The sequence below is a fragment of the Chiloscyllium plagiosum genome, unplaced genomic scaffold (assembly GCF_037043375.1).
Source record: "Chiloscyllium plagiosum isolate Xiang-an unplaced genomic scaffold, Cpla_swu_hap1 HiC_scaffold_8, whole genome shotgun sequence".
In the NCBI taxonomy this organism is placed as follows: Eukaryota; Metazoa; Chordata; class Chondrichthyes; order Orectolobiformes; family Hemiscylliidae; genus Chiloscyllium; species Chiloscyllium plagiosum.
Genome location: NW_028270146.1, coordinates 53,092,632 through 53,111,219, shown reverse-complemented (window position 1 = coordinate 53,111,219; position 18,588 = coordinate 53,092,632). Strand labels below are relative to the sequence as shown.

At 38.5% G+C, this 18,588-nt stretch overlaps 1 protein-coding gene across 3 annotated transcripts in view; it reads right to left on the bottom strand.

The window, feature by feature from the left end:
* Nucleotides 1-1,632: 1,632 nt before the first annotated feature.
* The window catches only part of atl1 (atlastin GTPase 1), a 63,255-nt gene continuing 46,299 nt past the window's right edge, over nt 1,633-18,588 (bottom strand). For 2 of the 3 annotated variants that reach the window (XM_043697615.2, XM_087989846.1), the window contains 5 exons: nt 14,849-14,905; nt 10,054-10,125; nt 7,537-7,968; nt 6,094-6,108; nt 1,633-2,276 (listed from right to left, as the gene is read on the bottom strand). In XM_043697615.2, coding sequence (XP_043553550.1) covers nt 2,169-2,276; nt 6,094-6,108; nt 7,537-7,968; nt 10,054-10,125; nt 14,849-14,905 — 684 coding nt within the window. In that variant the 3' untranslated portion in view covers nt 1,633-2,168. The remainder of the gene's footprint in view (nt 2,277-6,093; nt 6,109-7,536; nt 7,969-10,053; nt 10,126-14,848; nt 14,906-18,588) is intronic. The other variant, XM_043697616.2, reaches the window with a different exon arrangement.

Sequence of the window (18,588 nt, the reverse complement as noted above, 5' to 3'; positions counted from 1 at the left end):
TGATCTCCAGCATCTGCAGTCCTCACTTTCTCCTAGTTTATCTCTAAACAGGTTGATTAGAAAAAAAAATCTACAATGGTGTTGCCCTTCTCATTGATATTCTTAAAAATGTCTTCAGTGCAAGATGAAAAGCTTCAGCAAATAGTTTTTTCCAGCAATAGAAATCAAATAGAAATAGACAAGAAATCATGTACAAAAATGATAGTTGGAAATGTAATAAGGGAAGGAAACTTAGAACTGTTAAAAAATTAAACAAATTATTTCAAGTGTTAGATTTAGATAATATCCTTCAGATTAATCGATCTCATGCTTCCAAAATAACTACCCTAACATTAACTTCCATTATTGACACCTGATCAATCAATGTCTTGGTTTACCATCTCATAAAAGGTATAAATAGAATGGGAAAGAAACTCTTAATTCTGAACAGTTGATTTCATACTAAAAATAATTTCTCTACTACCAAAAAAAAGGGAGTATTGCGGAAAAAAATAACATTTTGTTGAAGCTTTCATCTTGAACTAATCAGGGCAATTTACAAGCAATACAAATATAAACGCAAAACACTGATACTGTGTGAGACGAGAGTCTTGATTGACAAGTAGACTCTGGCAGTGGCATTGCCATGGCAAATGCGCCAGTTAGATGATGATTGACAGTTAACTGCTAAACATTGTTTAAATTTTAAACCACACAGATTGACTATGATTGCATTGCTAAGAGAAATGAACCGGAGATCATCTGTCGCTTGTTTTGACGAATTGAAAAGAATGGAATGTTTACACATGATCTCTCTGTGAAAAATAGAGAGATTTTTAAATACGTATTAAAATACATACCTTCCTCTATGTGCAAATGTGCCACACTACAAACCTTACTGACAATGCTAAATTGATTGTCGGAATAACTCTTGGCACAGTGTTATTTAGCAAATGTTTCCAATGAGAGGATCACATCCAATGTTGGACACAGCTGAGGTTTGATAAATCTGCAGTTTTTTTTATTATTTGTACTTGGGTAAGGGGTTTTATGAGCTTTATCTGATGAAATATTTAACTTTTATATTTCCTATTGGTAAATTTCAGCTTCCCTTAGTGATTGACTCATAAAGTTTACAAAGATATTTGGTAGCACTCAAAAGACCAGAAAGTAATAGCTTTACCTGGAAACTGTTCTTCAATTTTGATTTCCTGTCTATCTGGACAAGTATACTTGTATTACCACAAGTTAAAATTGCTTTTGGTGAAGGGTGAAATTTATATGAATTTCAGAAACCGCTTTTTCATGGACTATTTTGCCGCATTTCACAAATTCCTTTACTTTTTGACCTCGAGCAGATTATTTGAATTATTTTCCATGATGTGAAACTACCTGCTCTCTGGAGATTCAGGGTTACATTTGTGCATAGAAACCATTATTTACAGAATGGAAACAGAACCTGAACAGAATTCAGCAATTAATTAATTTAGATATTGTATCTCATGTTTTTGTGCTCTTTTACTAAAAGTAATAATAACATATTAATCTGGTCTTGCTGGCTACTATTTTTGGTCTTAAACTGAAGTAAATGTTGCATTTAAAGGTGACTTAAATATTTTATCAGGACACAATGATTTATTAAGATGAACTGACTTAAAGTAATAAAACAAATTTATTTTTCATGGGTGGAAACATTTCGCTGTAGCTATGAGCAAAGTTTTTTTAACATATACTATATTGCAATCTTAAGACAGTAAAGAAATTGAGTTCCAAAACAGGTTTTAACATTCAATAAATAGTAAATGTTTTAAATGTGCAGTGCTTACATTGAAAATTAAAGTTCTTATGGAAGACAAATGTTCAGTTGAAAGAAAAAAAACAGGTGCCAGAAGTTCATTAAAGTGATTAAAATAATCATTAATTGTACATTCTTGATGGAAGAACATTTGACTCATTTCAACAGTTAACAAAATCATGCAAACTAGCACATTTTCACATTACAATTTGCAACATAACTATAAGTGAAAACCAGCACAGTGTTCAGTGTTGGTATGTGATTTCATTCAGTTACAAGTTATCATATCATTGGCTTTCCATTTATATAGCACTTCTTGGATTAGTGGCATGGGAATGCACAATAATAATGAAAGATTTCCCTTGTGAGTGTGCAGCAGAGGAATCCAGGTAATTCATTTTTTCTTCTTGGTATCTGCATTGCTTTCTGGTTGTGCTGCAGGGAAGGTGTGGTGATAAATGTGTCTGTGGCTTGTAGCTGCATCATATAGCCTGAAAAGAGCCTATTTGGAACAAAAACAACTTACATTATGCTCACAAAAACCAGGAGAACAAAATACAGGTAGTTCAATCAAAACTGCTCGCAGGACCAGTAAATCGCTGTTTATAAACATCACAACTAAATTGAACTTAAAATCATGATTCAATCTCATTTTGATTTAAGCATGTAGTCAATAATTGTCATAGTTGGTCAACCTGAGTTTTACAATTGACAAAATGATTATGCCATTTTCATTTGCTTGAGGATGGTATTTTAATTTACAAACAATAAAACCTTTACTCAAAGCAGAATAGATCAGATTTGCCAGATTTCCCTAAATAAGTTAATTTTAGTAGAGAGGTGGGGTATATAATTTTGTATTTTGCTGCAATAAACAAATTAGCTTTGACAATTGATTTTGATGTAGAGATTTGCATTTCTGCAATTTGAGACAATGAATGCCTGAAATCTTCTTGCAAGAGAGTACAGATAAATGAGGCACCTTATTGCTGCAAGATTGTAGATTTTGTAGTTTGTTTTTTTTAATTCATTGGGAATGGGTGTTGCTGACTAGGCCAGCATTTAATGCCCATCCCTTTTAGAGTCAGCTACATTGCTGTGGGTCTGGAGTCATATAGAGGCTAGACCAGTTAAGGACAGCAGTTTTCTTCCCTAAAAGGCATTAGTGAACCACTAATGTTTCTACCAAGAACTGAATAGTTTCATGGTCATTGTTAGTTCCAGATTTGTAATTGATTTCAAAAGTCACCATCTGCCATCCAGGATTTGAACTTGGGTCCCCAGAATATTATAAATGCCTCTGGCTTAACAGTCTAGTGATAACACCACTAGGCCATCACCTTGCCTGATACAATAGCATGCTATTTGGAGCTTTAGAGTTGTGATTCTTGTTCTTCCCTGTGTGGCTAGAGAGGCATAGGATAGATGCTTCTGTTAACAAATATGGAGGTGAGAATAAAATAAATGGTCATGTTTTAAAAGGTTTTAAAAAACACAAGTTTTAACAGTGGTTCTGTTGAATATTATACTAATTAACAAAGTAATTGAATAGACATAACCTTCAAAAAATTAGTTTCCTACTTAGTGTTACCACTCAGAAAAAAAATCCAAATGAGATATTTGTGTAATTTTACACTGGTATCAGCTAATACATGAATTATGACAAAGTTCACTGGTTTCTCTTTTGAAGAATCAGTAGAGATATTGTAAAATGATGCTGGCTTGATAATAATGCTTATCCTGAAATCATAGCTTCAGCACCCACTACTGGCCAACAATGGTCTACACAGTCATGGCAGGAAATACCAGTTTCACCCCAGCTGAAATGCAGCAAGTGTTTAGGTACATGATTACCATTATTGATAGTCAAAACATTTCACTAAATATTCAATATTGAATAGATTTGATAAAACTGAACAGTTAAACCCAAAATGCAGTGAATCTGTACAAATGTAAAATATTAGAAACAATACCTTAAGATGGCAAAACAAAAGTACCCTATTTAAATTCTTCCTCCAGGTGGTGGAATCTCACTTATAATTTAGGTTAAGTCATAGTGATTATTTATGTTCAAGTGTTTATCAGAAGGCAGGTCCTTAGCAATTATTTGCCAACATCAGCAAAGTGCTGTGATTTCCTATCAAAGGTAGGATGCAGCTTCCTCAGTGTAATGGGGATCAAACCTCGAGCTGTTGGCGTATATCTCTGAAATCTGAAATAAAACTGACATTTAATGTATCTTGTACTGCGAGGGGAATGAACATTATGAGATGAACAACTAGTGTCTCCAAGAAGATGTTCAATAATTTAACTAGTTTGCCAGTTTATTTCCTCATTTTATTTCTAATTAGTTTCAAAAATGTATTCTGAAGGTCTAATTTTACTTTTTTATCAATTTGAAATTCCTCAGCATTATCTATGAATTATAACATTATATAATCCTACGGAACACGTTTCCAAATGCGCCATGAGTAACTGTTGTCCACTATGTCCTTGGATACTCAGATTAAGACAATTGCTGCATTACGATTTCTCAAAGGTGAACTTTGCTGGGTTTGTCAACCTGTCTCTCTAAACTGATTCAATAAACAGGACTGTTTTAAACCTGCAATCTAAAATCATAACCATCACAAAGTTACTTCACTATCACTGGATCAAAATCCTGGAACTCCCTTCCTATTAGCATTGTGTGCGTACCTACCCATAATGGACTGCAGCTCACCACCACCTTCTCAATTAGGGATGGGCAATAACATCCATATCCTATGAATTAATTTTAAAAATCCTAACTTTTAAATTAGTCTGTTCAGGAACAACTTCCCTGATGTAGTCCTGTACAACATGTAGCCATTTAGTTAGCAACTGCATGACAGTGAGTGTGGCTAATGTGGCTAACTAAAACATCTCTGGTACAGTGTAAAGGAAGAACACTTAATTGACTGACTGCAAATTTGATGATTTTCTGCTTTTGAGTATAATGATTTCTCTCTCTGTAAATAATAAGCATACATTGTTTGAATTCAGGATTATCAAAGCTCACTGTTTAGGTTTTGGAATGCACTGCCTGATAAGGTATTGAATATCAATCCAATAGTAACCTTCAAAACGAAAACTGACAAGTACCTGAAAAAACGTGAAAGAAAATGCAAGGTATGGAAAGAGTGGGGTGTGGCACTAACTGGAATGATCTTTGATAGAGCTGGTGCAGATTTGATGAGGCAAATGAAAATCTTCAGTGCTGCTTTGGTTTTAAAGACAGATGGGTGTAAAAATAGTCAATATGTTTGTATGCATTTTTGATAATGTAATAACGTGTCCAAGTTTGAATCCATGATTTCTAAATTTTTGCCTCCACTGACTGGGAGATGGGCCAAGAAGATGGGAAAAATGGTGAATCAAAGATTGAATCATCACAGCCAGACTCATAGCTCAGGGGCAGTTTCAGATTTAGAAGGTTCTGTCATATTGTTATATCGAACTTATGATATTTCAAAAATGGGAAAGAAATATACTTAAGGTGAAATCTTGAAAAATACATGTGTCATTTACTTAGTCTAGTGTCTAAATGTATTACCATTTGAAATGCAATGGTAGTTTATAGAATGAATCATACATTACTTAGTGTATTTGAGACATATAAAATTATGAAAATCATATATAGGGTAGGCAAGAAAAACCTTTCCCCTTGATAGAGGGATCAAAGCCTAGGAGTATAGATTTATGGTAAGGGGCAGGAGGTTTAGAAGAGATGTGAGAAAAGACTTATTCAGCCAGAGGGTGGTGGGAATCTAGAACTTACTGCCTGTAAGGGTGGGAAAGGCAGAAATCCTGATAACATTTAAGAAGTATTTATATGTGCACTTGTGTTGTCAAGGTAGACACGGCTATGGGCCAAATTCTGGAACATAGAATTAGAATAGTGTGGTGGTTGTTTTTGACTGGTGCAAACCTGATAGGCCAAAGAGCCTTTTCTGTGTTATAGGCTTCTGTGATTCTAATGACCAATTTGAATGTATTCTGCAAATTTGTTTACTTAAGTGAATGTGCACTTGAAGAGATTGGCATATGAAGCTTCTTGCTCCTCCTGACCCACAAGTATGGCATTAAATATTACAGAAAATTTAGAAGAAATTTGATGCTATGGAAATGTATCAAACTTTAAACCTCCTTAAGTAAAAATGTTTATCTGGTAGTAAGCACCATGAAAATGATTTTAATAAAGAGAATCTAAAAATGCAGGCAAAAGACTGACACACAATGAAATTTGTTTGACTTTATGGTGCGATCTATTGCAAGATAGTACATAAATGAAGACTTACCTCATTAGTACTTCCCTATGGAATTGCAGAAAGGAGAGAGAAAGTATTGAAAGGAGAAAGCTAATCCAAATACCATTTTTGTAAAACAACAAGCAAAAGTATAACATTCTTAATTCATTACACACTGCATTTACTTCAACTATTTTTAAGGTGAGGGTTTAAATGAACAAATGAGATTTTGCAATATATTTTTCTATATTTACTTGTTGTATTCTGCCTTCATAAGATGCCCACTGTTCCAATCTTTGTCTACGTAGCCTTTTTTGTTATCTCTTTTGTCAATTCTACATGGTTACTCTTCCACTGAATGCACCCTCACTTATTTCCTCTGCATTCTATCGGCTTTTCAGGCCTAAATTTGAGTTTTAATTAGATATTACATCTTTGTTTATCTTGTGTTCCTTTACTATTTTCACCCTGGTGGTGGCCTGCCTTGGTCCTTCATATTGCATCTCTAACTAGAAAATAAATTCATGCCCAATTGCTCCCTTCTTTCTATGTTCTCTCCTTCAGACAAGGAAATTACACAGTCTGGGCTTTACATTTGGCCATTTCTTCTATTCACATCAGAATATTATCCTGTTTGCATCAGATGCTATTCTTTAGTAAGAAATGGGTTAAGTCAGCTTTACCTTCTCCTAAGACTGAATGATCTTCCATCTAGTGGCCAAAATGACTTAATAAAAATTTCCAAAAGAGGGCAGACTGATTTGGGTTTGAAATTTACTCCATTCACATGGGTAGGAATCCAACACCACAACCACTAACATAAATGCACTGTTTTAACAGTATGGTTAATCAATTAAAATAAGAAAATGTTGGAAAATTATTATTACTTGTTGTATATGGATAAGTATTATATCAACAGACAAGATCAAGGTTTAGCTTTCAAAATATATTTCAATTAGTTGTCTTATTATTGTTAAATATAACTAATAAATATATTGTTGACCTTATTTTTTGCTGTATCAGTCCCTTTTGACACCCTCTTACAAATAGTTAAGAATTTTGAAAAGTTAGTCTCATTTTGATGAGATTACATCAGGAAAGACTCTGAGTACATTCTGACAATGTGTCCAGGCAGATAAGAGACAGGCAGCTGACCCACTCTGGGACAGAGTGGCAATTCAATTATGCGCATGAGTGTGGCAGCCACAGTGATTTAACTGTGAATGTAATAGCCACATCAAATGGATTAATGTGGTGCTGTTTAGAAATAATTTTTACTAAACTATACTGTAACCAGTTGCATGTATCAATATTCAGACCTCAAAACCAAGATTGCAAACTTATTAAAAATTACCATTTAAAACTAAAAAAAAGTTACAGATTAAATAAAAACCACACCACTATTTCAAAGCTGTTGGAATGTAATTCAAGTCACGTAAACCGCAAAAGACTATTATCTCAGAAATGTAGAAAAAGAATCAGCAACACACTTACCTGCTCCCATAAGGCTCCTGCTACTTGGTCTATGACAGCTCCAAGTTCTCGGTATTCTCCAGAATACCTAATGTATGCCCATGTGCACAGGGTGATCAGTGCCAGCCCCATTATCATGTTGCACAGACTGGCTATAATGTCCACTCCAATAAATCCTGTCACTCCAGCTATTACATACATAATAAATATCACCACAAATAGAGTGGCTGGTGTACGGGCAGCATGGAAGATGTTTTTACTATCATTGTGTTTTATGTAGTTTATGTACAACTCGTCAATTTCATTCTCCAGTTGTTGCAAATAACGGCGACTGAACTCCTCTCCTCCCATCTTCTTAACTCCACGGAATAATTTAACAGCTTCATCTCGGAGCCCCATGTGTTTACTCTGGAGGTCACTTGGTGCAAGGAATGGTTTGTCTCCTCCACAGATCTACAGGACAAATTTGGTAAGATAAGAATAAAAATGTGCCCCTGAATAAATAATAATAACCAGTGCTGTAGTACATTTGCAAGCATTTCAATAACGTTGTCATCAGACATCTTGCAGTAGGCTTGCACTTTGCCCCAGGGCTTGACAGGAAGAGTGCACACAATTTTTTTTTTCCTCCTGTGGGGCTCAGGATGGTTGGCATTTTCATTTACCCGGTGTGAGGCACTTGCATTGCAGGTTTGTATCCTGGTGAGGCCTAGTACAGTAGAAGACAAATTTGCAGACCGGGGAGACTGAGATTGGGACCTTCTGGCTGCTAGTGGTTATTTGTCAAGAAAGCCTACTTTTATATCATTAGCTGGCAGATAGGTAAGGCTCTGTTAAAGGGCCTGCACCTCCTAACTTTCCTGGGAATTCCAGGGCAACGTATGAAAGGCTGGAGATTGGGCTGTAAATTCTTCAGAAATTAAAGATTAATCTTCTGAATGTCATTGGTGCAAGAAAGCTAGGAAAAAAAATTGAGGGAGTATTAAATATAGAGGGGGCATCTAATAAGGATCAGCACATGGCATCGGCATGGGTGCACAGAGGGGTTGTTGGGGAAATTTTCTGAGCGTATTGGGAACTTGGCTCCGATCTACTGACCTCTAGGTTTAAGAAGGGAGGACAATATAAACACAGCTGACCAAATGTTAGAAAGCAAATTTGCAGCATCTGATTTTGGGTGCACTGGGTGCAACCAGATGTGTCAATCAATGGAGAAACCTAGCAACTGAAACAAGGCAGACAGCTTTGGGGGAAGCTAAGTGTCTTGACAAAACTACTTGTGATTCAAGAGGAGTAGGACAGTTGGGCCCACAGTTTTTACTATATATAAAGCATTTGATCGTTCTTCACATTATGAGGATTGAATTGAACTGGAAGAAGAATGTTTTCTGTGATAGTGGGACCTCAGAAGGCAGAGATGGTCCACTGACTCATCCCTGCTGGCTGAAACAATTACAATCTTTTCTTACACACATGCAATTGGATTCCTTCATTATTCAGATGCTTTGTCAATGACCTTCGTTTCATCAAAAGGCCAGAAATGGGATGTTCACTGCTGATTGTATTGTCTTCAATTCCAATTTTAACTCTTCAAATAGTGAAGCTATCTGTGCTCAAATGCGATTTCCAGGCTTGGCTGATTATTATCAAAACACTTGGACACAACTGGCAGGTAACACCATCTCCGAAAAAGAGAGAACTTAACCTACAGTCTTTGATATTTAATGCCATGACCCTAGCTGTATCCCCATGGTCAACATTCTGAGGAGGCTCACAATTTACTACAGAAATGATTGGATCAGTGATGCACATACTGTGGCTACAACATCTTACGAATGGGGGCTTGTGTCAAAATTGGGAGAGTAGCCCTTTAGACTAGTCAGGCAACAGCCTAACAAAGCCATACTCACAGAATGATTTGCATAGAAAATGCTCCAGACACCACCATCTTTGGGTTATGTTCTGTCCCACTGGTAGAACAGATCCACCAAAGGTGATGATAGAGTTGGTATAGAGCCGTCCCTGGAGTCCTCAATGTTTACTCCATGAGGTCTCATGGCATCAGGTGGAATATGTGCACGGAAACCTCCCTGATTATCACCTACTCCCCTAGCCCCCAGTAATTGTTTGTTGTTACTCTGTCAATGTAATCCTGTAATTCTGCTGTCAAATTCAATTTTAGCTATTTAAATAATTGATTTGTGTTGAGTAGGGCACCAATTGTGGTCTAAATCAAGAGGATGAAATGAATTTGACTAAGAAAGAAAAAGCAGATTATTAATTTGAAATTTAGTTTATCTTGCGCATTATACAAGGAAATCGACTATACAGTAATTTGATCATAATGAGAATCTGGGCAACTGGCCATTTGATCAGTGTAGCTAGATTCAAATAGTGTACTTTCAAACAGTATTCAAGTAATTCTTCCCCAAACACTTAGAATGTCATAACTATGCACACATTAAATGACTACATTTTCTACCTTTGAAGAACAGCAATACAAGTTTCTTGCATGTTAAAATGATATGGCTTCCTTACCTCCTCCATTTTTTTACCGTACAGATCTTTGGCTGCTGCTACAGCTGCTAAATTGTTTGCTTCTGCTGTGGCCTAAGTTATGTGAAAGGACAAAAGATTGATTGGATCAAATTTGGTATTAATTTTTGTCACTCTGCATTAAACAAACGGTAGTTATCAGAAATAAAAAGAAGGAATTTGAAATCAAAGTGTAATAAGTCTATTAAATTCCCTTAAGATAATTTCCTAAAATTCCAAGTAACAGATTTTACTTGTATTAATATCTTGGGATTTTATATATCAGTAATCACCAGTTACACCTCAGAACAATCAATAATACAAACCTGACCACAGGATATTTCTGTACATTACCTTCCTCTAGGTAATTGTGTAGGTGCCTGCCTGGTTTCAGCCGCTGATTGGTTTTGTATAAATTACACCATGAAGGCTTGATGGACTGGCTGATTGATGCAACTTGTTTCCTCAACATTTCCCCACCCAAAAAAGCAGGTTTTCTATATCTATCCTATTAAATTCCTCTAACATTTTTCATACTTCAATTAGATCACATTTCTCTTCTACACACAATGGAATACAGGTGAGCTTTATGAAACTTATCCTCAATTTCAGTAATTCAGCCCTGATATCATGATCCCTCCATATACCCATTCATTATTAAACTTCACTTAAATTCATTATTCATAATTGAGAACATTTGCACAGCTGTCACCTAAGCATATTCTTCACTACAGCAGTATGATATTTTCCACATCATGAGGTGCATCATACTGGCTATGGTACTAGACTGGTAACTCAAAAGATATTAGTTCGTACCCCATGATTGAGAAACAGTGAAACTGAATGCCTTAGTAATTTCTTGCAGCAGATATAATAATTGTAAAACTTCTGTGGATATTTTAAATACTCCATGCCATCTTACTGTGGTGGAGAGGCTTGAGTGTTCCATTGATCTCCACTCTAGGAAGGGCCACCCATGATGGTGAGATTGGAGGGCAAAAACTAGAAAAAGCACAATCTAAAAGAAGTCCTCAATGATATTTCAGGCAGAAGATATATGTGTAACATCAATAGCTGCAACAGCAGATGAAGGCTGCAGCATAGGAATATCACCAGCCATTGAGATTTCTTTGCCACTGGAACTACATTTACCTTCTGTCAAGGATTAATGTCTGATGTGCAATAGAATTCCCATATTAGACGATGTCCCATACAAGGCATCTACCTAGAGAAATTCAAACTTCCTACGTGTGCACAATACAAGCCCTGCAGCAATCAGTGAGAGGTGACAAGGACAGGATTGAGAGATCTAGAAATCCCTAGCTTCAGACCGACACATAGGCAGTGGAGTTTGACTCAGTCATTTCCCTCTTGGAATAGAAATAGGAGGGCATTTTGCACCTTCCTTCATAACTCAGCAGCTTTCTTCCAGATCCACTCTGTTTGCTCCACCTGGAGAAGGAGCCCTAAAAATAGTTGGTTTCACCACCTTGGATGGAAAATCTCATCTAGTGAGCTCACCTAGCTGTGGTCCGAAAGTCAGAGCGAAACTCAATCTCGGAATCTGGAATGTATGAATTCTCATGGAAAAGGGGCACAATATTCGTTTGAATGGAGAACTTCCCTTGTTGCCCATGAACTCAGCCACTTCAATACTGATATTGCTGCCCTGCAGGAGACACGAAGAGCAGGCGAAGATCAACTGGGGGAAGATGGTGGTGGTGGTTACACCTTTTTCTGGAGAGGAAGCCCCAAGGATCAATCCAGGAATGACTGAATTAGATTCATTATCAAAAAACTGACTTTGCTCATTTAACATCAGGATGCAGATGACAATATTACTACAAGTCTCTCTTTAGAGAACCTTCAAGCCTCACTTAACGCCCTTGTGGAAGCACACTAAAGAACTGGACTCAACCTCAAGAAGACTTTTACCAACCATTCCAGGGCAAATTCCAGTCCATCCCTCCATTAAGGTCAACAGAGTAATCCTCCTAAATGTGAAGCATTTCCCTTATCTGGGGAATCACCTCACATCTAAGTTTGACATTGATGCTAATATCCAACATCACATCCAATCAGTGAACACCATCTTCTGACACCTAAGGATGACAGTCTTCAAACACTGTGATATCCATCCTGATACCAAGATCCTTGTGTGTAAGGAAGTCGTCCTTCTGATTCTTTTATGTTCGATTAGATTACATTAGATTACTTACAGTGTGGAAACAGGCCTTTCAGCCCAACAAGTCCACGCCGACCCGCCGAAGCGCAACCCACCCATACCCCTACATTTACCCCTTCACCTAACACTACGGGCAATTTAGCATGGCCAATTCACCTGACCTGCACATCTTTGGACTGTGGGAGGAAACCAGAGCACCCGGAGGAAACCCACACAGCCACGGGGAGAATGTGCAAACTCCACACAGTCAGTCACCTGAGGCAGGAATTGAACCCGGGTCTCTGGCGCTGTGAGGCAGCAGCACTAACCACTGTGCCACCATGCTGCCCACGGTTCTAAAACTTGAATAATTTGTAGACACTACCTCAATGCTCTGGGGAAGCACCATCAAGGCTGTTTGAGATAGATTCCCTGTATTAGATGGGAAGACAAGGCACACGAACATCAGCATCTTTGAAGAAGGCAACAGCAACATCAAGGCCATGATCATCCGAAAGCAAGTCTGCTGGGCCTGCCATGTGCTCTTAGGCTGCCTGACTTCTGAGTGCCAAAGCAAATCTTCTTTGATCAGCTCAAGGAAATCACTTGACCAAGAAGAGGGGCAAGAAAGTGATTCTAAGACTCTGTGAAGACTTACCTCAAGAATGCACCATTCTGAACCATCATTCAGAAGAAACAGACTTGGAGGAACCTTCTGTTTGAGCCTCCTACAATTTTTTGAGAACACCAGCTGGCAAGAGCAAGTACAGAATAGAAACTAGAGAAAGGAATTCCAATGATCTCAAGGTCAAAGACCACTTTACCTCCCAGAAACACCAGCCAAATGCGTGGTTGGAGATGCAACCCCAGAATCAGGCTCATCAGCCACACAAGGATCACTGGCCAGTGACACAGAATTTCCTGGAGAATCATATTTGTTAGTGAGTTATTGATGATAATGATTATAAATATCCTGCTGGTGAAGTAACGTTTTTGAGGAAGGTCTCTGACACCCCTCCCTGGTCTGATCTATATATTAATATATTTCTGGATTGCATGATTAATTGTTATTGTCCTTTGCCAGTATCCTTTATAAATCTCTCTTGTGAGGTTGCCTTTTGTGCTGTAATGTACAAAGTACTTTGCTATCTAGGAATTATTATACTAAAATTGCTCAACTAATTTGTAATTGGTTTCTCCTGACACATGTATGAGACAATTTGTTTCAATCTATTTTATTTGTTCCCAGTTCTGTGTTACCAGGCAACGCTTCCATAATGATTTGACTAGAACCAAATATTGGACTGGAAACCAGTGTAGTCCAAGAGAAATAATGCAAACATTTTATTAACCAGCACCTGTGGGACCAGGAGTGTGTTGGTTGATCAAATATTCCAGATAATCAAAAGGTCCACATAATCAATGTAAAAAGACATTAAGTAATAGAAACTTAGTGCAGGGTGTATATACTTTGCTGTTATACTATATTTATAGCATGAATCACTTCAATAGTAATGCAACTTTGCCTTAAATAAAACTTAATAGCGCGAGTCTTCTCACTTGCCCCCTTGGCTGACTACCTGGATATTGCGATAGATTAGGATATTTAAGGAGAAATTGTTGATAATTCATGCGGACATTTAATTGAAGAGGTATATTTATACTGAATTACTGAAAGGTGATAATAATTGGACAGAGTAAACTTCATGGTATTTGAGGTACATCATTTTTGCTGGCTTATCAAGAGTGCAGATTCATAAGGTGCTGGTTAAAAGGGTTTGTTGTAAATGTACTGAAATTCAGAGTTTGCCCTATTCACCTCCATTTATAATGGAGCATATGGTGGAGGCTTCTCATCTAATTTCCTTTTCTTTCTCTTCCCTCTACCCTTATCTTACCTTCTAAACAAGAAATTCTTGACTTATGTTAAAAACTTCTCTAAAGCATGACAGGTGATATGAGGAACTTAGTGGAGGTAGAACTGAACCTGCATCTGCTAGTTCTTTGGCATCATGTGCTCTTTTATAATGTTACATCTTCAAAAATTAAAAAGCATGTTCCAGCAAGGACTTCATTATTTAAGAAAATTAGTGCATTTTAATTTAGTTTGACTTTACAGACAATAGCCACACAGTATTACAATATGAAATAGACTAAGCATTGTACAACCTCTTACACAATTGTGAAGGTTATAGATAAAGTAATGAGCAAGCAAATAAGACCATAAGACCATAAGACATAGGAGCGGAAGTAAGGCCATTCGGCCCATCGAGTCCACTCCGCCATTCAATCATGGCTGATGGGCATTTCAACTCCACTTACCCGCATTCTCCCCGTAGCCCTTAATTTCTTGTGACATCAAGAATTTATCAATTTCTGCCTTGAAGACATTTAGCATCCCAGTCTCCACTGCACTCTGTGGCAATGAATTCCACAGGCCCACCACTCTCTGGCTGAAGAAATGTTTCCGCATTTCTGTTCTGAATTTACCCCCTCTAATTCTAAGGTTCTAGTCTCCTTGCCTAATGGAAACAATTTCCTAGCGTCCACCCTCTCCAAGCCATGTATTATCTTGTAAGTTTCTATTAGCTGTCGAGCAGTAAAGTAAAATTAGTAGTAATGGAGCTCCCGTACCTGTAACATGGACTTGGGATGAGGTAGTTCCTCCCCTTGATAGATCTTTATGTATGCCTGCAGTACAAGTTAAACAGGAAATAGTCTGGTTCACTGGTAACTAACAGCAAGTCATAACAACTGTCATATTTTCAACATGAATGAATGAATGAATTAATTAATTAAATTTTATCTGCTGGATTAAAGGTAAAGACAAACATCAGATTGAGATGACGACTTTGTAAGTTTCTCATCAGTAATCTTGTCATGCACATACAAAGAATGAACCACATTTGATTTGCATTGTGCACTAAGATGGCAGATCCAAGCATTGGTGGTAGCTGAAGTGTTACCAATGGGTTCTGAAACAAAACTGACCATAGAGTCATAGAGATGTACAGCATGGAAACAGACCCTTCGGTCCAACTCGTCCATGACAACCAGGTATCCCAACCCAATCTAGTCCCACCTGCCAGCACCCAGCCCATATCCCTCCAAACCCTTCCTATTCATATACCTATCCAAATGCCTTTTAAATGTTGTAATTGTACCAGCCTCCACCACTTCCTCTGGCAGCTCATTCCATATACGTACCACCCTCTGTGTGAAAAAGTTGCCCCGTAGGTCTCTTTTATACTTTTCCCCTCTCACCCTAAACCTATGACCTCTAGTTCTGGACTCCTCGATCCCAGGGAAAAGACATTACCTATTTACCCTATCCACGCTCCTCATAATTTTGTAAACCTCTGTAAGGTCACCCTCAGCCTCCGATGTTCCAGGGAAAACAGCCCCAACCTGTTCAGCCTCTCCCTATAGCTCAAATCCTCCAACCCTGGCAACATCCTTGTAAATCTTTTCTGAACCTTATCAAGTTTCCCAATAGGAAGGAGACCAGAATTGCACGCAATATTCCAACAGTGGCCTAACCAATGTCCTGTACAGCTGCAACATGACCTCCCAACTCCTGTTCTCAATACTCTGACCAATAAAGGAAAGCATACTAAACGCCTTCTTCACTATTCTATCTACCTGCGACTCCACTTTCAAGGCGCTATGAACCTTCACACCAAGGTCTCTTTGTTCAGCAACACTCCCCAACTTCTCTGCCCATTGGCCCATCTGGTCAAGATCCCGTTGTAATCTGAGGTAACCCTCTTCGCTGTCCACTACACTTCCATTTTTGGTGTCATCTGCAAACTTACTAACTGTACCTCTTATGCTCGCATCCAAATCATTTATGTAAATGACAAAAAGTAGAGGACTCAGCACCGATCCTTGTGGCACTCCACTCGTCACAGGCCTCCAGTCTGAAAAACAACCCTACACCACCCTCTGTCTTCTACCTTTGAGCCAGTTCTGTATCCGAATGGCTAGTCCTCCCTGTATTCCATGATATCGAGCTGAAAATGTGTTGCTGGAACAGCGCAGCAGGTTAGGCAGCATCCAGGGAACAGGAGAATCGACGTTTCGGGCATAAGCCCTTCTTCAGGCTTATGCCCGAAACGTCGATTCTCCTGTTCCCTGGATGCTGCCTGACCTGCTGCGCTGTTCCAGCAACACATTTTCAGCTCTGATCTCCAGCATCTGCAGACCTCACTTTCTCCTTCCATGATATCGAACCTTGCTATTAGTCTCTTGTGAGGAACCTTGTTGAACACCTTACTGAAGTCCATATTAGATCACATCTACCACTCTGCCCTCATCAATCCTCTTTGTTACTTCAAAAAACTCAATCATGTTTGTGAGACATGATTTCCCATGCACAAAGCCATGTTGACTATCACTAATCAGTCCTTGCCTTTCCAAATACATGTACATCCTGTCCCGCAGGATTCTCTCCAACAACCTGTCCACCACCAATGTCAGGCTCGCTGGTCTGTAGTTCCCTGGCTTGTCCTTACCACCTTTCTTAAACAGTGGCACCACGTTAGCCAACTCCAGTCTTCCGGCACCTCACCTGTGACTATTGATGATACAAATATCTCAGCAAGAGGCCCAGCAATCACTTCTCTAGCTTCCCACAGAGTTCTAAGGTACAACTGATCAGGTCCTGGGGATTTATCCACTTTTATGTGTTTCAAGGCATCCAGCACTTCCTCCTTTGTCATGTGGACATTTTGCAAGATGTCACCATCTATTTCCCTACAGTCTATATCTTCCATATCCTTTTCCACAGAAAATACTGATGCAAATTACTCATTAAGTATCTCCCCCATTTTCTGCTGCTCCACACAAAGGCTGCCTTGCTGACCTTTGAGGGGCCCTATTCTCTCCCTAGTTACCCTTTGTCCTTAACGTATTTGTAAAAACTCTTTGGATTCTCCTTAATTCTATCTCATGTCCCCTTTTTGCCCTCCAGATTTCCCTCTTAAGTATACTCCTACTTCCTTTATACTCTTCTGAGAATTCACTCGATCTATCTTATCTATACCTGACATATGCTTCCTTCTTTTTCTAAACCAAACCTTCAATTTCTTTAGTCATCCAGCATTTCCTATACCTACCAGCCTTTCCTTTTACCCTACAGGAATATACTTTCTCTGGACTCTCGTTATCTCATTTCTGAATGCTTGCCATTTTCCAGCCATCGCTTTACCTGTGAACATCTGCCCCCAATCAGCTTTCGAAAGGTCTTGCCTAATACCAACAAAATTGGCCTTTCTCCAATTTAAAACTTCAACTTTTAGATCAGGTCTATCCTTTTCCATCACTATTTTAAATCTAATAAAATTATGGTCACTGGCCCCAAAGTGCTCACCCACTGACACCTCAGTCACCTGCCCTGCCTTATTTGCACCTTCTCTAGTAGGTACATCCACATACTGAATCAGAAAATTGTCTTGTACACACTTAACAAATTCCTCTCCATCTAAACCCTCAACACTATGGCAGTCCCAGTCTATGTTTGGAAATTTAAAATCTCTTACCATAACTACCCTGTTTTTTTTTTCAGATAGCTGAGATCGCCTTGCAAGTTTGTTTCTCAATTTCCCTCTGGCTATTAGGGGGTCTATAATACAATTCCAATAAGGTTATCATCCCTTTCTTATTTCTCAGTTCCACCCAAATAACTTCCCTGGATGTATTTCCGGGAATATCCTCCCTCAGCACAGCTGTAATGCTATCCCTTATCAAAAATGCGCCCCCCCCCCCCCCTCCTCCCTTTCTGTCCTTCCTATAGCATTTGTATCCTGGAACATTAAGCTGCCAGTCCTGCCCATCCCTGAGCCATGTTTCTGTAATTACTATGATATCCCAGTCCCATATTCCTAACCATGCCCTGAGTTCATCTGCTTTGCCTGTTAGGCCCCTTGCATTGAAATAAATGCAGTTTAATTTATTAGTCCTACCTTGTCCCTGCCTGCCCTGACTGTTTGACTCATTTCTGTCCTCAACTGTACCAGTCTCAGATTGATCTCTTTCCTCACTATCTCCCTGGGTCCCACCCCCCACCTTACTAGTTTAAATTCTCCCAAGCAGCTCTAGCAAATCTCCCTGCCAGTACATTCATCCCCTTCCAATTTAGGTGCAATCCGTCCTTCTTGTACAGGTCACTTCTAATCCAAAAGAGATTCCAATGATCCAAAAATGTGAATCCTTCACCCATACACCAGCTCCTTAGCTCTATTCTGCTCTATTCTCATATTCCTGCTGTCACTAGCTCGTAGCACTGGGAGTAATCCAGATATTTCTACTCTCGAGGACCTCCTTTTTAAATTTCTGCCTAACTCTCTGTAATCTCCCTTCAGAATCTCAGCCTT